The 27749-nt window shown below is 40.8% G+C and overlaps 1 protein-coding gene across 2 annotated transcripts in view; it reads right to left on the reverse strand.

Moving 5' to 3' along the window:
• Positions 1-27749, reverse strand: part of MID1 (midline 1) — a 99627-nt gene that overhangs the window by 11359 nt on the left and 60519 nt on the right. For both annotated transcript variants that reach the window (XM_008156588.3, XM_028132774.2), the window contains exons 3-6: positions 27488-27595; positions 21229-21377; positions 12579-12706; positions 6881-7024 (exon numbers count right to left, since the gene is read on the reverse strand). In XM_008156588.3, the coding sequence (XP_008154810.1) occupies positions 6881-7024; positions 12579-12706; positions 21229-21377; positions 27488-27595 (529 nt within the window). The remainder of the gene's footprint in view (positions 1-6880; positions 7025-12578; positions 12707-21228; positions 21378-27487; positions 27596-27749) is intronic.

The raw sequence follows: 27749 nt of genomic DNA on the forward strand, positions 1-27749 counted from the left end.
GATTCTGGTGAATTTCCTTCACCAGTTTTTGGTAGAGGGCCTGGCCCCTCCACTTCCTGAGGGCTCTGAACTCACCTCTCCATCCTTTCCTTTCAGTGGGTTTGTAGGTCAAAGGGTTCGTTCTTTTGATCTTGAGGCCACTTATACCTTACCATACTCTCAAGAAGCAGTCCCTTAATCTTTCTTTGGTCTCACCTCTTTGAGTATCTAATACAACATTTTGGTAGAAATTCACGCAAGCATATCCATACCAACCCCCAAATATTTACATTGCATTTCAAGGTATTCACACCCCGTGAAGTCTGTCTTTAAGTGCTACTAAATACTTTCTCCAACGTTTGAGTTAAACATTGCTCCGGTGGTCTCATAGTTGCGAAGAACACAAAAGTATTTTGTCAATTGTGACAATTCCCCTCACGTGAGTTGCAGCTTGGGTGAACCATCTTTTCAGACGCACTTTGTAATTGACTTTGTGAACCTTCTATCACCTCTTTGCATTTCCACTGGGAACATTTTCACCAGGAGGTCTACCAGATTTACAAAGCCAGTGTGAAGCAAGGAAAGAATGTGCGGTTCAGAGAAGAGGTTGTGTGTGTGTGTTCATGTTTGGAGAGAGAGCAGGGCAGCTAAGACATCATCCACCCCTTACCCCTACCCCCTAGTAGTCCCCCAACTCTTAGCTCTGTGTTTTCCCAAAAATTTTTACTTGTGTAAGACCCAGGAAAACATCCACAGATAGTTTAGTAACATGAGACTTTCCTTACCACATATCACTTTTGCTAACTTCTCACCTTACCTTTTCCTCCAACATAGCTGTAATAAACTCAATACTTCTGGATAGCGCCACAGCCAAATAGTAGATTTTGATCCAAGCAAAGAAGGGTCATTTTGAACAATGAGCTCTGGGCCCCAAGAAACCTGTAACTCACTTTCGATATTTAATAATAATATTACAATAGCAATAAGATAAAGCAACGAGCTTTTCTATTGCCTAGGATTATCCACTCATATTCCTAAACCTTTGTCAATAGCACTCAGGCCCAAATGAAAACAATAACAGCATTCAGGACAATCAAGGGGAATCCTATCAATGTCACTGCATTTACACTGTTTCTGTTTAATTGCATATGTTACAGCAAAATGACTCTTGTGGTCAAAGAAAGCAAATGTAAAAATGTTTCAATAAACTTGACATCGCTGTACAACCCAAAGCTGGGTTTAATGTGGTAGGAGACAGCTTTCAGCAACATCGTAAAGCAGATGTCTGGAAATGCTGCAAATTGCAACTTGGCCTACAATCCAAAGTCTTAACCCAACAAAAAAGATGGAATGTTGCACAAACCTTTTCCCAACCAAAAAAGGGACCCTGACTATCCTCATTACTTTGAAGAGGTCACTGATTTTTTTTCCCCTTGAATATTAAAAGAACAAAATGTTTATGAAGTAGTAACATTTCACTGCATAGCTTTACGCTGGGACCATGTAGTTTCATGAACACTAACAACTATTACTGTTTAGGTTTACTTTTATGTTATTACTATTGCCAAGGTAATAATTGAGAAGTTGATTAAAAATGCCAAGAAAGCAACATTGACCACTTTCATTTGGGGGATGGAATAAGTGGGATGTCTTGGAGTGCACCATTATTGCGTTGCTAGCATTGGTCTTGCGCCAGCACCACTTAACTTCCTGCACATGGTGCCAAGCGCCAGACTTCGCTGCCTCGATACCCCACTGTGTCAGGTCTATTGACCAGGTTTTATTCATCTCTTTATGAAACACCCACTAACCATCCTGACTGAAACGTCACTTTTCTCCAAATTCACTTTCAATCATCTTTCAGGCTATTCCAATAGTCACCTTTTCCAATTCCACTTGAAGTATTAAAACAATGGGACTTGGAAGATCATTAAACCATAATAAAATGTAATTGAGTTTGTCAACTTGGTACATTTTTTGTCATTCACAATGGGTCAGAAGTATGTCCATAATGCTGCTCATTACAAGATTGTACTTACACTGGGGATTTCATAGCCTTGTATAGCACTGTCATCTTGCCATGAAACATTATATATAAGACATTATGCAATATGTACACCCTTCAGAGAGGCCACACACTAGCTTCTAACATCCTTTGTCTAACAGACTGGACAGCAGTGAACATTCTTTTCCTCTATCTCTATAAAAATAGTATATGTTTAATAACTTTCATGACTGTTTTCAAAATGACTAAAATAAATTAAAGACAGATAACTAACTTGCCATAAAATATTGAAGAATCGAAAATCTCTTGACTTTTGCTAATAATAAAAATAGGCTGCTGGTAAAAGGCACTAATTTCAGATTTTAAATGATGCATTCAAAGTAGTTTTAGATAAACAACATGGACAACACTGTAAAAATACATATCTATTTGTTAATAAATTCATTAACACTTGTAATCATGAGTGTTAATAAAAATGAAAAGTAAGAAATTAGTCATGTCATTAATTTTGCATTTGAATGTATGAATTTGATTAGTGGGGATCTTTTTATAAGATTAAAAAGCCCCATAGATATCATATAATTATCCTTCATTAAAGTCAGTTGGGGATTAACTAGAATTTATTCTGACAAGCGAAGGAGTCATGAACTAGAGACAGTATAAAATTTCCTAGTGGCATAAGGAGCAGATGTTCAACATTACATCTTGCCATTCTATATAAGATCTGCAAAGGATATTCCTCCAAATGATAGGGCAGATGGGAAAACAACATTCAAGGAAGACCTTTCACATGAAGATCATGTAAAATGCTATCATGTAGATAATCCTGGCAAATTACATTATTGACCTTTATCATATCATAGAAATATTAGCCTTTAAAATGCAATAATGGATGAATATAGTCTGTATTTTTGTAGGAATAATAACTTGGAATATCTACGTGATACCATTGTGGCAAACATAGAGCTAAGGCCTTTACTTTTGTTATCTCAACCATGTGAGGTTAAACATTACCTCTTCTTACAGATGAGAAAACATTCAGAGGATGTTAAATCATTTGCCCCAAATTATAGAGCTAGTGAGGTCCAAAGTTGGAATTCACATCCAGGTCTCCCTCAGTCTCTACAAATATGTAGAGTATTAAAGAAGAAAGTGGTAAGGGGGAGAGATCAACCAAAGGACTTGTGTGCATGCATATAAGCCTAACCAATGGACACAGACAACAGGGGGGTGAAGGCATGAGTGGGGGTTGGGGAGGGGCAATGCGGAAGATAAGGTCACATATGTAACACCTTAATCAATAAAGAAATTTTAAAAAAAAAGAGGAAAGTATTCTGAAAATGCTTGATTCTCAGTTATCCTTTTACTTAAATTCTTTTTTTTTTTTTTTTTTTTTTGCAGTTTGATCCTGTTGTCATCAAGACATCACTACATTGGCTTAATGTGCATTAAAGAGATGAACAAGTTCCGATACCAACAAGCTGATGAGAGCACCCCAGTTAGATGAGCACTGTTTTCCATCTGACCTGGGAGAATGGGCCTTTCTGCACTGTGGTTAAATAAGGCAGGTCCCTAATCTGCATTAAGCCATTTGCATTGATTTTCTTGTGGTAACTGGTTTCCGGGGATCAAACACCTTATCTAGAATCACCCAGCATAAAGCTCTGAGTTGGTTATGCTCAGTAATGTTGCTGTTGTTGGATTTCTGTATGCACAGCCCTTTCTCACCTATTCCATTTATATGACTTGTTTGGTATTATTTTCCATGCCAACAGCATGGAGGTCAAGTTAGTCACATTTCGCCACCTAAGAAAAACCTAGTTTCAAGCAATAGATATATTCCTTTCGTTTGGGCTCATCCATGGGACTTGCTTGGACAATGGCACGTCAAAGACAGGGGCTTGAAAAACATGTGTGCAATTGGGCCTGCCCTTACCCCTTCACCTCTGCAGTCACCAGGAGAACATGTGTGAACTCAATTGCAGAAGAGAGCTGTGTAGCAGTTGAGTTGCTCCAATTACCAGCCTGACATGCGAGGGAGCCTAACCAAGAATAGCAGGACCTCTTAGCTGCCCCAAGCTGATTCCAGATGCACAAGCAATAAACATTAATTGTTCTACTCTATTTAGGTTCTGTGGTTTTGGCTATTCAGCAAAAGCCAACTGATACAAGGCCCGTCAGTCCTGGCCAAGGCTATATGTACTGTATAAATGCCCATGGTAATTTGATCCAAGAAATTTCAGAAGAGACATAACCACCTATGGTGGACATGCCCTTGTGTGGCCTCCATAACTCCCACTCCATACTATTCATGACTTTGTATAATCCTCTCCCCTTGAGGGTAGGCATGACCTATGATCTGCTTCTAATCAACAGATATGGCAAAGGACAAATGTCTTATCTATCATTCCAGTAATATTACATTATATGACAAAGGTGAAAGGAGATTGCAAATGTAATCAGTTGACTCTGAGTTAATCAAAAGGGAGAATGTTCAGGGCAGGTCTAAGCTAATCAATCAAGCTCTTTAAAGAAGGGTTTAGAGGTGAGATAGTTGAGTAGCAAAGCTCTTGCTCTCTCTCTCCCCCCACCCTTTCTCTCGGCTTTGAAGAAGCAAACTTCCATAAATTCCACAACAATAATGAAATAAATTCTGACAGCAACCTGAGGGAGCTAGGAAGTGAATTCTTCTTTAATTGGACCTCCAGATGACAATGCGGCCCAGCCAATAGCTTGCTTTCAGCTTTATGGACCCTGTTAAACTGTGCCCAGAATCCTGACCCATGGAAACTGAAATAATAAATGGGTGTTATTTTAAACTGCTAAGTTTTGGAAAATTTCTTACACAGCAATAGAAAACTGATGTAATTTTTCCTGGATCAAGCAAAAACAAATTCAGAGAACTATAACATTACTTAGTGGGCTAAGAAGCATCCTTTAGGTATAACATGACTCCAAATGTTTCTTTTTCTGGTTATATTATTCCCTCATCAACAAATGCTGCTTCTATCAATCCTATGTGTACTTTCAGAGAACCTTCTTTGTTTTTTTGACACAATGCTTATTGATCCCAGTTCACTTTTTGCAACCAATCATCCCTCCATTTTCTTTATTCTTTTTTTAAATCCTCACATGAGGATATTTTTTCCATTGATTTTTAGAGAGAGTGGAAAGGAGAGGGAGAGACAGAGAGAAACACCGATGTGAGAGATACAATTGGTTTCCTCCGGCATGCCCAGGACCAGGGCCAGGAGGCTACAACCGAGGTATGTGCCCTTGACCAGAATCAAACCCAGGACCCTTCAGTCCACAGGCTGATGCTCTATCCACTGAGCAAAACCAACTAGGGCCCCTCCATTTTCTATCTGCTCTTCTCAGACCTTCATGCTGTCCTTTTCTGATTGTCTTGGAATTTCTGACCATCTTTCGAATTTCATCTTTTTTAAATGAAGGTTTGATACAATCTCTGGTAAGATTTTCACAAAAGCTTCCAAGGCAGGCCAATTAGGGAGTGGAAGGGCAGAGGATTGAGGAGAGAAAGCTGGAAAAGGGGGATATGAGGAAGACAGGGGGAACCATTTGTTGGTATGGGTCATTTATACCGTATTTTCCGGCGTATAAGACGACTGGGCGTATAAGACGACCCCCAACTTTTCCAGTTAAAATATAGAGTTTGGAATATACCCGCCCTATAAGATGACACCCGGCGTATAAGACGACCCCCGACTTTTGAGAAGATTTTCCTGGGTTCAAAAGTCGTCTTATACGCTGGAAAATACGGTACTTTAGTCATTTAGAAGCGGGGTCTTTCGGCATCTCTCTTTCAACTAACCCTAAATCAAATTTCTATTTTAAGCATCACATGCCTCAGATTTACTTGTGCTAGGAAAGAACAGTGTAGTTAAGAGAGAATAGGTTTATACAATAAGAGCACATTAAGTTGATGTGGATTTATTCAAAACATTTCTTTGTTGAAAAGTTACTTCTATTTTATTCTACTTTGACATATTTCTATTTTTATTTGCTAAAGAAGTTTCAAACTTGCTCCCCTCAAAAGTCAATTCTTCTGGTCCTTTGCCATTTACTCAAGTCAATTTAAATAACTCTGTGGGTGGGGAGGAGTGTTTCCTCTATTATCATCTCTCTGGCCAGCTACTGCTATGTGAGATCATTGAATTATCCCTGATATAAAATAGCTCATGGGCCCTAGTGAGAGAGGAGCCTCTCTGTGTCTCAAGTAAGGTCTGAAATTCTTCCCAGGTGGGGGGCCAATTACCGACATTTCAAATGATGGCCCTGTTCTCCGAATGGGATCAGGTACCTGGTGTTCTTTGGCTATTCATTTTATTAAATACTTTTTTAAAAATTGTGAAATAACACTCAGAAAAGTACATGAAATTAAATGTATGATATAACCATGAAATAACCAGAATACAGCCAGAAAGTGCTGTTAACCCCATGATCCCCATATATTTCTTCCCAATGGTGCCACTCCCCTCCCATCCCAAAGGTAGCCATCATCCTGACATTTATAGTTTTTACACCTGTGTATGCATCTCTAAACAAAATAGTTTATTTTTAAGCTATGGATGTATAAATAGAATCATACTGCATACTGTATATTCTTTCGTTTCCCACTTCTTTCTCTTAGCAATATGTTTATAAGATTCATCCGTATAGTTTGCTGGAGATCATAAATTTTCATCGCTATTTGGCCAGTTATTTTTACTAGTATAGTACAAGTTATTACTATCATTTTCTTGGTTAGAAAAAACAAGCCAATACATATTGTGCGTTCTTTCTTATCTTATCTTCCCTTGATGTTTAAATTCAGAAATAGAATTTATCAGAAAACAGTTACCAGACAGAGAAGTCACTAGGGCGTGTGATACTCACTGACAACGTTGGCTTGTCCGGTGAATATGGTGTACTGGAGCTCATAGGAAACCACACTGAATTCATCATCGGAGGTCCAGTGGACAGTGATGGTGTCATAGGAAGCCGTGCAGAGCTCCTCCCTAATTGTGGGAGGGTTGGGAGCTGTGGGATCAAGAATGTTCATCAATGGAGAAGCGTCCAACTCTGGGATACATTTCAGAGATGTTGGACAGTCAAAGCAGGCCTTTCTACATAGGTCCCTCAGGACTACTATTCTAGAGATGGCGACACCAACGCAAACAACATTTGGTTGGTCTGTTATCAGTGTGATTTTCAATGGGTAGTATGACTTCAACCTGCCAGCATGGACTTATCTCTATTTATCCCGAAAACATGTTTAGAGGTTAAACAAACACTACTCTCTCATCATGAAGGGAAACGTATTAAACAAAAAGTAAAGAAGATAAACTTTGGATATTTCATCTATATTAAAGGGATGGTAAACTTTTTTGGTAAAGGGTTAGACGGTAAATATTTTAAGCTTTGTGGGCTCTGTTGCAACAACTTAACTCTGCCTTAGCATCATGAAAGCAGCCAGACAATTTGTACTCAAATGGACATGGATATGTTCCAGTCAAACATCATTTACAAAACAACTGAGAAAAAAAAGAAAGGAAAGAAACAAAAAAAATACACAAGTGAGGACCAGATTTGGCCTGTGAGCCAAAGTTTGCCAACTTCTGAGCTACGTAATGCCACATATTTTTTAAAAATTGTAATAAAACCTAAATGAAAGAATTCCCTAACTTGATAAAGTAGATTAAACTCAGTTCAAAAGTAAATATTATGTCACCCCAATCAACTTAAAATTTTTTTAAAAAGTAAATATTATGTCTAGTGTGGAAAGGGTATTTACTAACTCCACTATTATTAGTATATTATTTTTAATTTTTATTGAATGTATTGGGGTAACATCTATATATATAAAAGCCTAAGTGACTGACCAATTGGCCGACCGGCCGGTAGCTATGACATGCAATGACCATCAGGGGGCAGATGCTCAATGCAGGAGCTGCTGAGCGACAGCAACTTTGCAGAGTGCCCTCTCACACTCCAGGATCCCTTGGGGGATGTTGGACTGCCGGTTTTGGCACAATTCCCCGCAGTCTAGGCTGAGAGACCCCACCGGTGCATGAATCTGTGTACCAGGCCTCTAGTTGGTTAATAAAATTATATAGGTTTCGAGTGTACAATTGCATAATACATTTTTATATTTAAAATTGTATCCAAATGGAAAAATACTGGAGTTTGTTATTCCATAACAGGTAAGCCAAATAATTGTTTGAAATTTTCTTCCACTAGATGTTTTAATGCCTTATAAAAAATGTATTAATGTGGCCCTATTTTCTTCTCACTTATAGGTGATCTTTCAAATTAAGAACAAGATTAGCAATCCATCATATCTAAGAAGTACATTTTCCTTCCCCAAGGAAAACATGATTCTTTGGCATTTGGTTAACTTTATCACTGGAGAAGGCTGCTGTTTTATGTCTTAAACACATTCTGCAGCAGAGAAGTCTAAATCCTACCAAAATAATGATTTTAAGTTGACTTCTACTGGATGGATTTCAGAAACTGGTTTTATGAGAAGAGTTTGTGGGCAAGAACTAGAAAAAGACTAGGCAGTGAGTGCTTTGCATGGGCAATAATATTTGACATCAGGGGTTGGCAAATGATGGCTTTGGGCCAAATCTGGCCCACTGCCTGTTTTGTAAATAAAGTTTTATTGGAACATAGCCAGGCTCATTAATTTATGTATTGTCTATGGCTGGTTTTATGCAACAGCAGGGTTGAGTAGTTGTAACCATATGTCCTGTACAGCCTGAAATATTTGCCATCTGGCCCTTTGCAGTCAAAGTTTGTTGACCCCTGGTTTAGAGAATCAGTCCAGGCCTTTATTTCCACTCTCTGTACACCAGAACTTAACTTCAGACAGACTTCTGTCAGAGGGGAAGGGTGGTGGGTGGAAAAAGGTGAAGAGATTAAAAAATACATATCTGACACATAGACACAGACAACAGGGTAGTGATTGCCAGAGAGAAAGGGGGCGGGGACAGGTGGAAGTGGGCAGAGGGGATAGAGATGTAAAAGGACTTGGCTTTGGGTAGTCAGCACACAATGCAGTGTGCAGATGTTTTATTGAGTTGTACACTTGAAACCTGTATGGTTTTATTAACCAATGCCACCCCAACAAATTCAAGAAAATTTTAAATTAAAAAAAGAACCTAGCTTCAAAAGGAGAAACATAACTGCATTCTACAGGTTAGTAGCAAACTTTGTTTACACTGCTGCAGAGTCCTTTTATGCTCTAAACTTTGATGGGGATTCACGAGTCCCAACCAAACAAAAAAGGGGGAAAAGTTTATAAAAAGGATAAATTTAAAGCTCTGATTATTTTAGTATTCTTGACTTTGCCACCTGAAGACACATCTGGGACAAGTATAGGAAACAAGTGACTTTTCTGTCTGCTGTATAAAGTCCATTTACCCAGCTTTGTCTATTTGTCATTGAATACCTACATGTGGCAGACAGTGCATCAAGTTGTCCATTCAGATAAGAGGGTTCTACAGAGCTCTTACAGCATTCTTTCTGGAATATGTATTAATGCATTCGTCTCCTGAAGTAGCCACATGCAAGATCTAGTGTCATGTGCTGTGACTTGGATGTGGATGACTCAGGGACAGCATTCAGGAGATGCATCTATGGGGAGACCCAGCTGCATCAGAAAGCATGCTTACTGTCTGTGGTCCCTGTTATTGTGGGGTCAGCCTGCATGGATCAGTGGAAAATACTTATTTTCCCACAATCTAAATAGTTCATCAAATTATTTCTCCATCAACCATTGTGGAAAGATTTGGTTCCTTCTGCATTGCAATAGAGGATTAAATGTAAAGAAAACTTATGTCCAAAATAGGCAAGTAGCTGTGAGACACATGGCAGTAGCTGCCGTCAGGGAGGAAATGTCCCCTCTCTGGGTTATTAACTTGACATAACACTTAGAGGCATGTCTAGGGGGAAAAAAAATCTTGTTTTTACAGTCAGGCAGGCTAACCCTGTTTTGATTAGACACCCAATGGCTATGTCCTGAAAAGTCAATACCCAATTTACTGTAAATGAGAACAGGAGCATGCTGCCAATTTCAATATTCATGGCATGGGTACCAGAACTGGAATTTTCTTGCCTCTATCATAAACAGGACACAAGGAATGGTGGGCTAATACTCCAGAAACACTTCATTTCCTGCTTACAAATGTCTGATAAACTATTTGGACTTGGCAATATCAACCAAGCATCATGTGTTATGGCCAGAATTGATGTTATGTCTAGAAATGGGCCAAATTTGTATTTGAGGCTGACAGCTAAGAAGGCATAATAGCAGGTACCCCATATGGTCTTTAGTTTGGCATAAACAGCCATCGGGATGATATATGATGTGCATGTTACTAGTCAGTGCAAACTACTTTCACAATTTCCCCTTTAATCAGTACTTTGGCATTCGTATAGAGATTAGAATGGGCAGACAGCATTGAAATACTATTAAACAATTATTGGGGAATGGGGAGGACATACTCTTGTCAACAAAACACTGATTTTGTGCAGAATGACCATGTGCTCAGCCAGACATTTTTTTTTCAGTCTTTTCTGCCTTTGGACATGACCTCGCAACATGGGTCTGGCCCACAAGACACAAGCTGGAATTTGCTAGATGGGTCTTCTGAGCAAACTTTCTGTTCTCCTGATAAACAAAGACACTCTTGGCTGACAGGAGTTTTTGTCATCATTTCCCCTCTGCCCCTCTCTCTTTGCCTGTAACTTGAGCATAATACTTGGAGGTGGAGTCCTCATGTTGAGATCATGGGGCCAAAAGCAGCACAATGAAGGTGGCAGAGCAGAAAAAGAGAAAGTGTGGAGTCCGAGGTCATCACTGAACTCTGCCCAGCCTTAGAGCACATGCCTCTGCTCTCCTGCTCCATGATATGAACGCTCTTTGATGGCTCTAGTGCCTGTTAATGGGATTTTCTGTTGTTGCAACTCCACTCATTGCTAAATGCTATAAAAAACAAAGGAGAATTTTTAACTGGACCTGGACTAATGCGTTAGCCACAAACTGCACGTGGCTCTTAAATTTCAATTAAATTTAATAATATTAAATAAAAGTGAAAACTCACTATCCACATTTCAAGTTTTCCACAGCCCCATGTGGCTAGCAACTACCATATTGGAAAGTACAGATGTTTTTATTATCACATTAAGTGCTAGAAAATAGTGTTAGTTTAGATACATCTCAGAGATAAAAGGTTAAAAAGGGACAGCATTGTATTCATAAATACTTGAAACCGAGTTTGGCTCTTTCTGGCAAATGCTTTGTGAGTTGATTTCTTTCCTTAATAGGAGTGGTATGGTTTGAAAGAAGAATGACATAAGAGACCAAGTTTGTGGGATGACTTGCCTCCCTTGTAAATGCAGAAAGCCTAAAAGCAGCACCTCAGGTCCTTGCAAAGAAAAACCTGATCCTCCGGGCACAATGCTCCTTGAATATAGAACCCCTTGCTTTCTATGCAGACTGTAAAAACAAACACCACACACTGCTTCCTCTCTCCTGCTCCGCTCTCCCATAAACAGGCACACATGGCATTAGAGCGGAGATGCTGCTGCTGCGCCGAGTCAGGGAGGTGGTCCCCAGGGGGCTGCACAGCCTGAGCTCAGTGCACATCTGGCTTCACTGGATCCACGGAGCCTTCCTGCAGCCACAGGCCGGGTGGCTTCGGCTAACACAAACAAGGTCATCTAAACAGTCCTCATTCTCCCAGCGAGTGTTTTCAGCTCCCACTTTCGAGGTTAACAGCAAATAAAAATGTGGGAGCGTGGCTAGGAATAGGGGTAGCCCGAGGTTTTGTTTTCTTGTTGTTGCTTTGGTGTTTTTAAGCTTGACTTCCCAATATCATGCTTATCAGACAGCACAGGATTGAAACACGGCATGAGGAATCCAACCGTGATTTGGGGAATGTTGGTCATGGTGACCTTTGCCAAGATGAAATTTAGTCTTTACCCAGAAAGAGCAGAGGGCTTTGGAGTCTGAGCAGACCCAAGCCAAAACCTGCGTCTGCTATTCCCTAGCTATCTGACCTCCAGCAAGATGGATGACCTCCATCGTTTGCAAAATGGGGGTTATAATGCTCGACCACCCCCATTTGATGTTACAAAGATGAGACAGGGTTGTGAATACAAAGAGCTGGGGCAGGGTGATGTTAGCTATCCAAGTTAGCTATCATTTTTTTCCTCCAGAAGAGACAGGTGCCCTGCTGCCATGAAATGGACAATAGCCACGTTTCCCTACGAATCCCTTTGATGGGCAACAAGGCTATTATTTGCCTTACCCATGCTCTAAGAGTGAGGGGAATGGGGTAAGTATGCTTTTAATGTCGGAGATTTTCTTTTTTCCTGTATCCTCAATTAATCTTGGACTATGTCATTTTCATTGGGAAAAAAAAAAAGAGTGCCAGAAATTGTTTCTGGGATTATTAGACTCCATTCCTAAATCAGAAGCCTACATCCCTGGTTTTTAGGGATTTGACCTGGTGGCAAAGTGTGGTATCACTGAATATACACAATATAAAACAACAACAACAACAACAACAACCCACAAATACAATACCTGTAAGGTAATCCAGACATTCTAGCAATTTCTTCTCTCGGGAAAAATCTAAGGCAAAGGTGTCAAATGTGTCATTAAGGTTGATTTCAGGAATTAGAACCTGGGAAGATGCAGTTGCCATGGAGACTCTGCAATATAAACAAAACAACTTTTTAGAAATGTTAAGATGGCTTCCGCTATACCTACATAAGATTTTTAAAAACCACAGAAAAGAAATATAACTTAAAAATAGTGCTATTTTTACATGTGAGCCTTAAAATGATTTGTGGAACCAGCATAATACAGAGACACAATACAAATGAACTCGAGTTTAAAGAAAAGGCAAAGGAACTGGAAATGGCTTCTCCATTCCTCTTTACTACTGAGGGGGGAAAATTCCCCATGGAGGAGAAAGCATATTCATATTTCATGTTGCTGTGTATTTAACAGCCTGGCCCCATCACATCTAACCCCAGCGAGAAGCACATAGCTGCAGGCATTTCTTCACACATCTGTCTGGGAAACTGTTTGTTCCTTTCAGACTCGACCCTGCTCCACTTCAAAGAGGAGTCTCCAAAATTTCAAACTGCAGAAAAGGCAAAGTCAAGATGAAAAAAGAATGTTTCCAGATATTGGATTAGTTTAATCAATTACTAGCCTCTCTCTAAAATAAACATTAAAAAAGGAGTTTTTGTCTGGCTCGTTTTCATTCTCCTTGTATTCATTTTCTTGCGCCATATTCCCAGCAGATGGCATGGAAAATATTCATGAGCTTTCTCCCAGATCCCCTCAATGGATGCCCTGTTTCTCCTCTTCACTTAGGGTTGCTAGTGAGACTTCTCATGTATAAACCCTACAGCAAGGTATAGGTAGGTATCAATGTTCACAACTGGCAAGCCCAGAGAGAGAAAAAGTAGGCTGGTGGTTGCCAGGGGCCGGGGCAAGGCAGCAACGTGGAGTGACTGCTCATGGGTATGGGGTGATGAAAATGTTTTGGAACTTGGTAAGAGGTAGTAATTGTAGAACACTGTGAGTGTACTAGATGCCATTGGATTGTATCTGTTAAAATGGTTAATTCCGTTATGTGAATTTCACCGCAATAAAAACAATTTACACCTGTGAAATGCTCGAAATGCCCCGGCGCGTTTTCAGTGCTGTAGTGGGAGAGAAGTAGAGGGAAAACGGTCAGCATGACGTTGGGATCTGAAGGAAGAGCTATAAGTGCATGAATGAGCGTGGAGAACCTACACTCACCACCTGACCCTTTTTCCAAGAAGCAGCGAATAACAGAGCTGTCATTTTGTTTGCTAAATATTGCACCCGAGGGAATTGGACTACTTACTGTGACTAATAACTGCTAATTTAAACTAATGAATAAAGGGAGATGGTCAAACTGTATTCGAAAAATGCTTTCCGCCCTGGCTGTTGTGGCTCGGTTGGGTGCGGGTCCGTGCACAGTAGGATTGCTGGTTCGATTTCTAGTAGGAGGCAAGCAGGGGGCAGCCAATGTTGTGCTCTCACATGTATGTTTCTCTCTCTCTCCCCCTCTCTAAAAAAAGTCAATAAAAATAATTTTTTAAAAATGCTTTCCTTATGACCCATAAACACAAAAACTCCTTAAAACTCAGAGAGATCCTAGTGTTGTTCAACAAATACTTACTAAGCCCTTAAAGTATGCCATGTACCGAAGAGCCCAAAGAATTTGCGACAATGTAGAGAAGTTAAAAGAAACGCTCTGGCCCTAGCTGGTTTGCTCAGTGGATAGAGCGACGGCCTGCAGACTGAAGGGTCCCGGGTTTGATTCTGGCCAAGGTCACATGCCTGGTTGCAGGCTCAATCCCCAGTGGGGTGTACAGGAGGCGGCCAATCAATGATTCTCTCTCATCACTGATCTCTCTCTCTCCTCTCTCCCCCTTCCTCTCTGAAATCAATAAAAACATATTTGGGGGGAAAAAAGAAATGCTCTACATCTGAAACTAATACAACGTAATACTGAATGTAAACTCGAACTGAAAAATAACATTAAGACAAAGAAAGGCTGTAGTGCCCACTGAACTACTCAAATAGGAATTTCCACGTGAAACCTGTCTGCTTCATGGTGTCCAGTGGGGAGATTTGCAATGAATTCTTATGAAACAAGAGCCTAATTTTCTATTGCATTTCCCTGCCATACACACGTAACACAGATCTTGTGCCCAACAGATTAGAGGATCTTAATTGCTCTCAACAGATAAGCTTGCGTTGGCAGTGTTTCTGTCCAGGGGCAGAAGCCTCTGTTTAGGCTCATCCAAAATAGACTTCATTCCCAAGTTTCTGCTGGTTCTATGGGCCACAAGCAATGAAATAAAACATGCTTTGGTCAAGGGACACTGTTGAAAATGCCTGCCATTTTGATGGGGGGGACTTTGGGGAATGGGAATGGAAAGACTGGAAGTTCCTAAGCCTGGGAGGCAAAGACTGACAGCAAGACTCTTTGGAGATTACTGCAGCTTTTAACACCAACACATTTTTTTTTATGGAAGGAAAGATATTTATCTTTGGCTACAATTTCAAATTCTTAATTGGAGTGACAGCCAAGGGGAGACCTGCCAAATTCAACATTTTAGGCTGTGTTTTTATCCCCCAAATCCTTGTTGCCCATCTTCTGGCCTTTCAGATAAGTTGCCAAAATCCACCTGGGCCATCCGTGTATGCCGCTTTCTCAATCCCTCCCTTTTACACTCATGACTCTGTGTGTGTGTGTGTGTGTGTGCGTGTGCGCGCACGTACGTGAGTGCACATGTGTGTGCATGCTTGTGGGTATGTGCATTAAGCTTTTAACATATCGAGGCAAATGAGGGCATGGTGTCACAGCTTGATACTTAATAGGGGGGGGGGTGGGCTGCACATTCCTCCCTGTTTCTGTCTACTCTGATGCCCTTAATCTCCACGACACTCAGTTGCTAGTAGCCACATGGGCCTACTTTTCCAGAAGGTGGCTATGTCTAGAGCTACACTGCTCACAGGTTGCTGCCAAACAGCCAGTGCCAGGGGGAGATGCTCTACCCTTCCTGCCTAATATCGCCACCTCCGTGCCCAACGCCTGCCAATGGCGCTTAACTGTGCCTCTCTCAGGCGGGCAGTCCACAAGGCACATTACCATGGTAAAACCTGATGAGGTCCCACAGAGACCGAACATGGCCTACTTTGGGCAGCTCAGGATTTCCCAAATGCATTTGGCGCCTCGACCTTGGTGTTGTTTTAATGCCAATTAACACCCTGCAGAACGCACTTCAAAATCCATTCATCAGCCCTAGCTGGTGTGGCTCAGTGGATAGAGCGTCGGCCTGCAGACCGAAGGGTCCCAGGTTCGATTCCGGTCAAGGGCATGTACCTTAGTTGCAGGCTCCTCCCTGGCCTGGGCCCTGGTCAGGGAGTGTGCAGAAGGCAACCAATCGATGTGTCTCTCTCACATCGATGTTTCTCTCTGTCTTTCCCTCTCTCTTCCACTCTCCCTAAAAATCAGTGGAAAAATATTCTCGGGTGAGGATTTCAAAAACAAAACAAAACAAAAAAATATTCATCAGATGTGCTCTGATTCTTATAATCAAGTACACCTCCCCAGAGCTGACAACCGGAGTTCTTGGCTTGGTATTCTGGGAACGTCTGATGGATCTTGGAATGCCTGTGCTGGTGCGGGACAAAGGTCACCTTGTGGGGTCTGAGACCCTCCTAAGAACTCTGAAAAAATGGATACTGTTCAGAGGGAACTTTCTTTTTACCATACTCTTGAAGCAGAGAATTTACTACTAAGAGTGGCTTTTTATTTATTTATTTTTAATCCTCACCCGAGGACACGCTTAGAGAGGGGGAGAGAAAGAGAAGGGGAGAAGGAGAGGGAGAGAGAGAAGAGGAGGAGAGGGAAAGGGAGAGGGAGAGGGAGAGGGAAGGAGGGAGAGGGGGAGGGGGAGGGAGGGAGGGAGAGAGAGAGAGAGAGAGAGAGAGAGAGAGAGAGAGAGAGAGAGGATTGAACTTGAAACCCAGGTATGTGCCCTGACTGGAAATGGAACCAGCAACCTTTTGGTGCACAGGATGACGCTCAACCAACTGAGACACTCTGGCCAGATGAATAGAAGTTTTAATTTCAGATTTCTTATAAGCAGTAGATCAACTTTTCTTTGCTTGGATTTAGTGAAGAGTTTTTGCTTATTTAATGTAATTTTTTTTTTTTTTTTTACAGAGAGGAAGGGAGAGGGATAGAGAGTTAGAAACATCGATGAGAGAGAAACATTGGTCAGCTGCCTCCTGCACACCCCCTACTGGGGATGTGCCCGCAACCAAGGTACATGTCCTTGACTGGAATCGAACCTGGGACCCTTGAGTCCGCAGGCTGACGCTCTATCCACTGAGCCAAACCAGTTAGGGCAATTTTAATGTAATTTTATCATGATACATATACAATCATACCAAAGACCTATATATCAGTGTAGCTTGAGAATATGGTATGTGACACAATCCACTGGCATCCACAGAGTGAGTGGGAAGGAAGAGAATGAGCATTTGTTGCATGGACATCTTGTGACAGGAGCTGGGTTACATTGATTATTTCATTGTATCGCTCCAACGACCATGTTAGGTAGGAGTAATCGGTCTTATTTGATAGATTTGTTCACTCATGTATTCATGTCAGGCAGTTTGCTATGTGCTAGGGCCACAGTGGTGAAAACAGGATGGGTACAGGTCCCGCCCACCGGGAACTTACAAGCAGAAGTGCTCACAAGTGCTAAGGAGTAGCCCAATATTAACCATAAGCTCTACTAAGCAATAGCACAGCGCCAGGCACTTGATTCCAAAGCACATGCATCGCCTACAATGTAAAGCTTGAGGCCCCCTCCCTCTCTTTTTGATGTTTCTGAATTGAAAAACTTCCACAGTTTGATTCAGCTTGTAGGAGAATCTAGTTTTAGTGATTTAACAATGAAGAAAAATTGCATCTAAGTTTAACTTTAGGGAGGCCTGCAGCATTAAAAGTTTGTTCTGGGCTTTCTACCTTTCAAAAGAAAAATAAAGATGATTTAGAAGTATATAGATGCTAAAGCCCAAGGCAGACACAATACAAGGCAGAGAATCAAGAAGTTGTGTCCTAGAGAAGAACTTAAGTGTTGAAGAACAGAGACAGTTAAACAGAGAGCTACACTGAAGTAAAGACATGCATGGAAGGGTCGTACTGACATACTGAAACATGAAAACATAAACCCAATAAACATTTGGAACATATATGATGCTTAAGGTTTGTTATTACTTAGGAGTCTTCATCAATGTTATCACAGCTACTGATAGAGATAGCTATTATGAGCCCAATTTCCTAAGTAGAAATAACTCATGAATAAACCCAAAGAATCAGTGATGAAGTGGCAATGCTGGGATTTGAACCCAGGTTTCTCAACTCCTAGTCTAAGCCCAGTGCCCTTTTACTGCATTTCAGTTGCTGGAAAAAGAGAAAGGCTCAGGAATCGATCAAGAGGATTGACAAATAGAGATAGAGAGAGGGGGGATGCAGCAACAGAGGGACAAAGACTCCTGGCACGTGTTTACAGGCACTATGTATTCTAACTTGATGGTGGTTTAGACTTCTCATAAGCAGTAGGCCAACTTCCTTACGCCTGGATTTAGTGAATAGTTTTGCTTATTTAACAAAATTTTATAAAAGTTCACAATCACACCAAGAACTGTACATTAGTGTGGCTTGAGAATATAATATACAACCCATTTGTAGAAAAAGAAATCAGCCATATTTCCATTCTTAATGAGTGGGGATTGATGTAGGTAGAGCTGAATGGAACCACATATGACCTGCTATATGTGAAGGAGATCACATGTGGGCATGCATGTGCTTGTGTTGTACCTTCAAATGCAGGTCTTCTTTCAGAATGTTCTATCGCCACTATTATGGGGTCATTATTCTCTCCCCTCGCTATGTGAGACTTTTTTTCATTATACTTCATCTAATTTTTAGGGATTGATGAGAAAGGCAGCTCACAATAGCCATTTCATCTGGACATCTCAGGATTTATAGCTGGAGAAAGGTACTCTTGGATCCCAGTTGGAAAGCATGATTAAGTGTACTCACTGTCTAGTAGAGTGTCCTGGGTACATGAGTACTAGGGCTGTTTGCAGTTTTTAATTTTCAGATGAATATGAAGCAATCGGATATAGTTCAGATGAGAAAAACAAACACAATGAAACACTTGGAACTTGGGAGTCATGAGGAAAGAACTGGATTCTCTTAGAGAAGGAAGGAGGTCATTTTAAGGATATAAAAGGGATGGCAATCAGCTCTTATCCACATACTTTGGAAGAGTTAACTATCCAGCCAGTCGTAGAAGGATATTTAAGAAATAACACAATGAAGTCGGTTGTATACTAGACCAAACTTGTAAAATACTGTACATTACTCTCACTGAAAGAATGGTGAAAATGAAAATATCCATGCCTACCTTTATGTGATATTTGGAGAATTAGCAAAGTGTCCAACACAAGCAGGCACTTAACAAATGTTAGTTTTCTTTCTCTTTCCTTGAAAAAATTCAAGTCCTAAGATGGTATATTTTTTCCCCTGGGCAAGGGGTTGGCAAAGTACAGCCCGTGGGCCGAATCTAGCCTGTTGTTGTTTTTAAATGGTTTCCTGGAACCCAGCCACGTCCATTCATGTCCATACTATCTAGACAGGCTGGTGTAGAGCTGCAGCGGCAGAGTTAAGTAAGTAGTTGTGACTGAGGCCTTGTAATCAGCATAGCTCAAAGTATTTACTCTCTGGTCCTTTAGAGAAAAAGTTTGCAGCCTCCTGCTCGGGGAGAAAGACCAGCATGACGGAACTGTTGGAGCTGTTTGGCGACTTCTAGCAATAGGATTTGATTGTTTTGTGTAAGGGGCGGTTGGCCGTGAGAATTAGAATGAATAAAGAGTCAAGGCCCATTTTTTTATTGGATCATTTATCTTCCTTTTATTAAGTTACATAAGCTGCCTGTAGATGTTGGAGATCAGACCTAAATAGAATCATTTCAAAAGAAGACAGAAGGAAGGCCAAGAGACACATGAAAACATGTTCAAAGTCACTAATTATCCGAGAGATGCAAATCAAAACAACAATGAGGTACCATCTCACACCTGTCAGAATGGCTATCATCAACAAATCAACAAACGACAAGTGCTGGCGAGGATGTGGAGAAAAAGGAACCCTCGTGCACTGCTGGTGGGAATGCAGACTGGTGCAGCCACTGTGGAGAACAGCATGGAGTTTCCTCAAAAAACTGAAAATGGAACTCCCATTTGACCCAGTAATCCCACTCCTGGGAATATATCCGAAGAAACTAGAAACACCAATCAGAAAGGATATATGCACCCCTATGTTCATAGCAGCACAATTTACAATAGCTAAGATTTGGAAACAGCCTAGGTGCCCATCAGCAGATGACTGGATCAGAAAACTATGGTACATCTACACAATGGAATACTATGCTGCCATAAAAAAGAAGGAATTCTCATCATTTGCAGCAACCTGGATGGAATTGGAGAACATCATGCTAAGTGAAATAAGCCAGTCAATGAAAGAAAAATACCACATGATCTCACTCATTTAGGGATAGTAAAGAACATTATAAAGTGATGAACAAAAAGATAGATACAGAGACAGTAAAGCATCAAACAGACTTTCAAACTACAGGGGGAAAGTTAGGGAGAGGTGGGGGAGTTATGAAATCAAAAGAAGGACTTGTATGCATGCATATAAGCATAAAAATGGACGCAAAACTCTGGGGGGTGGGGGCATGAATGGGTGTGGGGTGGGGAGGGTAATGGTAAGATATGTACACATATAATACCTCAATAAAAAAAAAAAGAAAAGAAAATAAAAAAAAATAAAAAAATAAAGAGTCAAGGCCACCTGCACTGATTATGGAGATGTCACTAAGGTGGTGTCAGGTGCTTTTCTCTGCCTCCACTGGGATTCCTATGGGTGTCGGCATCAGTGAGGGGCAGTAATGTTTATGCGGATCCAGTACGCGCAGTGAGGAGCACTGACCACGCCAGAGTTACTGCCCAACTAAACGTTCGCATGATACCACTTGTACGTTTCCTATCCTGGAATCAAGTGTATTTTAAAAGTGGAAGGTATGAGGTTGACAGTTTGGTCCTTTCTCTCCCTTGGGAGTTGGCCTTGACCTTTTCAGGAGGTGAAACTTCTCAACCAAACAAAACAGGCCGAACAGAGAGCAACACCTGGCCCATTTTTCTTCAGTAGATGAGCCTTGAAATGGAAGAAAAGATTCCCTTTTATGTTTTGGCCTCCTTCCTGATCCTTTACTATCAAGTGCGTGATAAGATCAGGTCTGAGAGTCACAAGGCATGCTGTTTGTGTGCCGTCATAAGCTCCCCCCTCCAAAAGCAGGCAGATTTGATTCTTTCTAACTGGTGGGCTCTGGTTTCAAAGGCCCTGAACTCCAGGCTGCTACTGAAAAGTCCTGACATGTCAAAGGGAAGCATCTTCAGTGGGAACAAAGCAACTCAAAGCGTCTATTCTGCTTGTAGTCAGCCTTGAAAATGAAAACAAAAGCAAGGCAAGGGCAAGGCCAACCAATCACCCCCGAGACACAGAAGCTCAGCAGCTAACTTCCCAGCAGCCCCCCGCACTCACCTCTCAGTGATATTCTTAGCAGTCTGTAGGAACCGCGCATGATCATTCTCCTTCAGCGAGTGTTCCGCTTGGGAGATGAGGGATGCCGACCGCTCAATGCACTGCTTGCAGTTTGCAATCTGCTGAGCCAGCTTGCGAAGCCTCATCACCTTGAACAGAAGCACGGAGAGCGTTACACGAGTGTCCTCATGTCGTGCAAGTGCGTCGGGCTGCGCCCTTCTGATGCGCGGATTTTGTTGTATGTAAGTCATCCTTCAACCCAAGTTCCAAAAGTAGGCTCAGGGAGATAGGGAAGTATGGCAATCTGGTAGGGGACTCTGCTCTTAGATAGTCTTTATCTCCTTGGAGAAGTGTTGCTAATGTGTTTGATGAAGAAACACTGACTTGCGAATTGCTTCCCTGTTGATGGGGGAAAGGTGTGGCTCAGTGGTAAGCTCCAGAGGGTCACCGGGCCTCTCCCCTTGACCACTACACACAATTACTGTAAGATCGCAGAGAATGCTGGAACCGTGTCTTCGTTTTCAGCTTTGCCATCAAGAAAATCAAACATCTCTGTAGGCACAAATGTGTGACTTAAGGAAAAGCCATTTTGTAAGAAGTTCTTTGCCACCCCTGTTATAAAACTGTGATCTAAAAACATTAGGTACTCCTCTTTCCCCACACTATCTAACACTCACGTGTTACATGAACAGAAAGCGAGCATTTTTTCCATTGATTAATATTTTTCCTGTTGGGCAGATGAGAGACAGCCAAAAACAGCACAGCTGGGCCATTTCCCCTCCCTGGGAACGTCATTTCCAGGCACTTTGTGCTCACTTGATAACTAAGAACTATTTTGATAAGCATTTCCCAGTCGGGATAAAAACGCATGCTTGGTTCCAGCCTCCGTTCCAAGCCCTGATTCTGTCTTACTTGAAAAGGACCCTCAAACGTAATTGGCCGTAACCTCTGGGGCAGGCCAAGATAAGTCCACGGTAACCCACTTGACCGTTGGCTCTGGCGTTGGAAATGTGCTGCGAGATGAAGCCCCCTGGCCAGAAGCCAAGCTAAAATTAGACTGCTAATTGGAATTGCCATGTGCCTAGTGCCCCCATCCACCCAGCCTGGGACAGGTCTTGGCTGGCTTTATGATCATTCCGGAATGGAAAACAGCCCTGGGTGAAAGGGTAGGGAGGAGGCCAGTTCATCTGTCTTCCAGACAAGGCTGGCTCAGGCTCCCTCCAGAATTCCTGCTAACTCCAAGAAATTCCTTCTTTCTCCAAGTCATCATTATCATCCCCGTGCAAGTCTAATCGAAGAAAAGGAAGGAAGGAGATGTCAGAGCTGGAGGCCTCAGAGGAACGTCCAATTCCAGCTCCGTCGTACTACAGAAAACAGAGGAAATGAAAGCTGAATTGAGAGGCAGCAGCCACATGAGTTCAGGCCAGAGTGAGAAAAGTGCTTGAAAGTAAAGATTTAAAGAAAGAAGTGTCAAAACTTTGGGGCAAACAATATGTGATCTGAAGTCTGGTAAAAGACTTCACTCATTATAATTATAGTGGCCACCTGCAGTAGATTAACTGTGTTCATTAGTTGAATGCAAGAACACTTATTTTACACCAAGTAGAATTGAGCTTCTAACATATCCAGAGGTAAAGCTAAGAAAGGCAGAGTCCAGTTCAAGATATGAGAACATGTCCATAAGAAAATGGCAGAGGAAGGAAAAATGACTTCAAGTCCCTAGAATAAAGCAAGTACATGGAATATTTAATTATACGACATAAAGAATGCTTTCAATTATATGGCAGAATTGAAGATGTTTAATACAATTCTAACAAAAGAAAAAATAAAGTCAAAATATTCCCTTAGAATAACTTCATGTCAATCACTTATCCGTTTGGCATGCCTATTAGTGGCCACACAGTTCACACATGTAACAATGCTTGAACTCCATTTTCTTCTTTCTTTTCTCCAGTCATGATACCGGAAATTAAAAGTGACATACGTGGAAAAGAAAAGAAGCCTTAAGTCATGCAGAAGTTGAAGCAAGCCAAAATGAGAGCCTCCTTTGAAAATATGGGAATGTTTTACAGAAAACAATTGTTGGCATAATTTTAATTTTAGTTCAGTGTACAATTCCATCCAATAGACCAGATTGGAACTTCTCAAACCCAGTGCGCACAAGAATCAGCTGGGGATTTTTTTAAAGGGAAAATGAGTTGTTTGCAGTCACTTTCCAATATCCTAGGTAAGGAGCTGTAATTGGCAGAGCAGCAGGAATCAGCATTTTAACAAGCAATGAATGCTTTTGGAACTGTAGGTGAGAAATCATTAGTATGCTCAGGACTAGCATTTAAACAAAAACTAAATAGAAGAGGAGAGGGGAGGAGAAAAAAGTAGCAGAGTGCATTTCTGGTAGAAAGGGCAAGTTATGTCTTAGACAACCTTTTTTGTTATTGCGTGTCTGTGCTGAACTTGATGTCACATGTATTTCTTACTATAGGTTTCATTTTAAAAAAGGAAAGAGAAAACCATTGCTCTAAGTTGGGTATTCACAAACTATGGTCTGTGGGACATATCCAGCACGAACCCTATTTGTATAAGTAAACTTTTATTGGCACTCTGCCACATTCATTCATTTATGAATCATCTATGGCTGACTGCACACTACAACTTTGGGCAGAGGTGAGCTGTTGCAACGGAGACCATATGGCAAAGCCTAAAATAGTTATACTCTGGCTTGAACCTTTACAAAAAAAGTTTGCCGACTTCAATGATTCCGATCAGGAGGCACCGATTTGCACCACACTCTGTGAAACCCTATCCTACACGGTACAGCACTTCAGAAGCAGACAATGAGCATTTAGCAAAAATACGAATTTCTTCATTATAAAACACTTTTTAATGTATTATTTGAAAAATCTGACAAAACGAAATATGATTTTGTAAAAAAAAAAATTTTATTGGTTTTTAGAGAGAGTGGAAGGGAGAGGGAGAGAGAGAGAGAGACATTGATGTGAGAGAGAAATATTGATCAGCTGCCTCCTGCATGCCCTCTACTGGGGATTGAACCTGCAACCCAGGCATGTGCCCTGACTGGGAATTGAACCGGCAACCTATTGGTGCAAGGGATGACACCCAACCAACTGAGCCATCCTGGCCAGGGTGAAAATTTTTAAAAGAAATAACTGGATACTGATGCATAAGATTCTCTGTATGTATGTGTCACTGCTGCAGGGGACACTTTTCCGAGTTGGCACTCTTCTTGTGTCCTTGGGGCAGTGTGACTGCCACAGTGAAATTTTTGGCATTCATTCCATACTCATCATGGAAATATTCTGTCTGTTGGAATGTCCTTTTAGTGGGGACATAGACCTATTTATGTCATTTTATTGGTTGTTTATTATTACCTTAAGTATGCTTTTAAAAGCAGTCCTTTATTTTTCTTTAAATGTATTTTAAATGCTTATATATGTGTGTAGGATTCCTATTCCAATATTGCTATGGCCAAATAATGGATCCTCAATTGACACAAGCATTTGAACCGACAATGAAGTCCGTACTCAGCATTTCTGTAAGGCTTCAGAAAAGCCTGAGCATTTAGTCCAAGTTAATCATTTTACATTTTGGAGATTTAGAGTACATAAAAGCAGTGAAGAGAAGGACCCTTTTTCTCTTGGGTCGCGACCTTCTATCTTAGATCTGTGTGTGAACATAAAATGCATATTTTGCTTAATCTGGAATTTTCCGTCAGCTTTTCATGTGTTGATATGAAATGTATCCCCTATTACTGAAGAAATAAAGACAATTCTTTCCCAGGGTGTCTCATGGCTCGAGACTCTCATACAGTTCATCTAAGTATAAAGGCTGTCAAGCTATTAATTTCAAAGAATGCACAATGTTATAAGAGCAGGAATGACCAGTATGTACTAATGTGCAACAACATCGCCAGCTTGGCAACCTCCCTGGTGCGAGGATTTGTGGTGTGCTTGTTCCTACCAGGTCTAATGGCTTTGAGATTGGCACCAGAGATGATGGAGGCACTCACGAAGGAGATGAAATTCACCTCTGTGGTCTCCGCGATTCCGCCAGTTCTATCTCCGGCTACCCAATTCCAAGTGCTGGTCCGAGGACCCCATTGTCCCTTCTCTAGATTCAGTGTCCTCAGACTGTCCAGCCACCGCCCTGGGCATCCTCACTGGGCACCAAATCCATACTCACCCTCTCTGCCAGCCCCTCAGAGTTCCAGGGTGTTGGAGCCCATTTCTTTTCTTCAAAACATAACTGATACCACATGCCCTGGCCAGGGACTCAGTCACTGTGAATTCTGGGGTTTGGGTTCAACTAGTCCTTGGTCATGTGCCAAGTAACTCAAGAGAAAGCGGAACCAGGCACTGATCTTTTCCAGGTAACATTTGCTTTCTAATATTTCCTTCTGAGATAATGTCCATGAGCAAATCCGCACTTTTTCAAAAGTGATAACTGTCAAGACAGTTTAAAAAGTAATATGATCAACTTTCCTGTACACAGTACCAGCTTTACCAAATCTCAATATTCTGATCATATTAGTGGATTATCTGGGTGATTCCAATGGAATTATAAGGGTCCTTATAAAAGAACCAGGAGAGTCAGTGGCAGAGAAAGAGACTTGAGGATGGAAGCAAAGGTCAGAATGATGTGATGAAGAAGCCATGAGCCAGGGAATGTGCATGGACTCTAAAAGCAGGAAAAGCAAGAAATGGATTCTGCCCTAGAGCCCAATGAAACTGATTTTGAACTTCTGATCTCCAGAAGAACAGATAATAAATCTGTGTTGTTTTAAGCCATCAAGTTGATGGTAATCTGTTACAGCAGCAATAAGAAATGAATACAAGCATTGAGAGCTGGTCCCTGCACACGACTAGGTAAAGGCAACCAATTGCCTTCCATATGCAGATGAATAATTAATTACAGCTGCATTTCAGGAGTCACGTGTCTGAGAACCTGGAAGACGTCAGGTATTAAGAGACATAGACATGGGGTGCGTGATGACGGAAGAGGAAATGTACCCTGTAAGGATTCTGGCCTGACACACGGCGCTCTTCTAAGTTGTACAATTTGTATGTGGGGAAAGGAAGCTTCTCAACACAGCTGAGTCCGTCTTTGGCCAGAGAACAACTGCATATTAATTTGTTAATTCACTGTAACAGCTTCAACAACTACTTGCTTTGATTTGACTTCAACTTTTCTGATCACCATCACAATGTATACGTATAAGTATTTTTCAATCTGTATAGGAAAAGTAATCTAAACATTATATAATGTTAGAAGTACCTTTAAAATTCTGTAGAAAACAGAACATAACATTAGCTATTGTAATCTCTGTGTACTACTTAATACTTACTAATTTGATTTAATTATACATATTTTATTAACGTATTATGAGCAATAATAAAAGGAATTCATGAATCTGTTGTATCTTGAATGAATGTTTCTATCTTAAATATTTACAACATTGTCTTTTGAGGGTGGCAGAGAAATGAGTAAAATAAAACGGATCATAAGTATATCAAATACTATAAGTAATTTTTAAAAAAGTGATGACTTTAAAGTTACCAACAGTTTCTGAATGAATTTTGAATAAATAAGAAAGTGGTCATAAAGAATATATATAAATGTGTAAAATGCTTTTTGAATATAGGTTACTGTATAACCACAGGTAATTTAAATATGCAAACAATAAAGATTAAAAAGCACAAAAAAACTAAATATACAAACATTAGAAAGAAGTATTGTCAACATATCCACAAAGGGGGATCTGATATAGTGAAACTATAGGAGTTTTGCCACCATGAAATCATACATACCTAAATTCCCTCAAGGACATGAGGAAGCACTTCTAGTGTTTACATACGTACTGGTATAAAGTCTGCTTCATTTAAACATTTATTTAATACTGTGTTCATTGCTAGGACATAGCAATACTTATGAAATGAACTTTTCCTCTAGGGAACTCACCTTCTCACAGAGAAGAGAGGTGGGAAACAGTGGCTATAATAGACCAGAGCTTCATGCTGCCTCCTGTAGTTGGGTGTGCACAGGAGACCATGGTAATGCAAAGAAAGGGGAGGAGAAAAAAATGGCCAAATGAGGGCCTTTGAACTAGGTCTTAAAGACTAACAAGGAGATTATAGAAAATATAGAACAAGGAGATACTCTATATTTCTTAAGCTACTTAAGTGCATGGAAGTATATTTTCTCCAGCTAGAGAATATGAAATCTTCTGCCCTAGAAATCATACCTTCCCTTCTTTGATCTTGGTTCCAATAATTTGTCTTCTTTGCTGAATGATCTCAATAAGAAGATCACACTCCTCCATCAATTTGGCTTCTTGACGTGATGCATTGACCTACAGGATGGATAAAATGGTAAGCATTAATTTGGCCTTTGTTTTTAAGTAAATGCTCTTTTTAATGGAGACTAGTATGTTTTTGGTAATTGCTGAAAAGATATTTAAATTTTAACTCTTCTAATGTGCAGGGAAGACAAACTTAAGGACCTAC

The sequence above is a fragment of the Eptesicus fuscus genome, chromosome 1 (assembly GCF_027574615.1).
Source record: "Eptesicus fuscus isolate TK198812 chromosome 1, DD_ASM_mEF_20220401, whole genome shotgun sequence".
In the NCBI taxonomy this organism is placed as follows: Eukaryota; Metazoa; Chordata; class Mammalia; order Chiroptera; family Vespertilionidae; genus Eptesicus; species Eptesicus fuscus.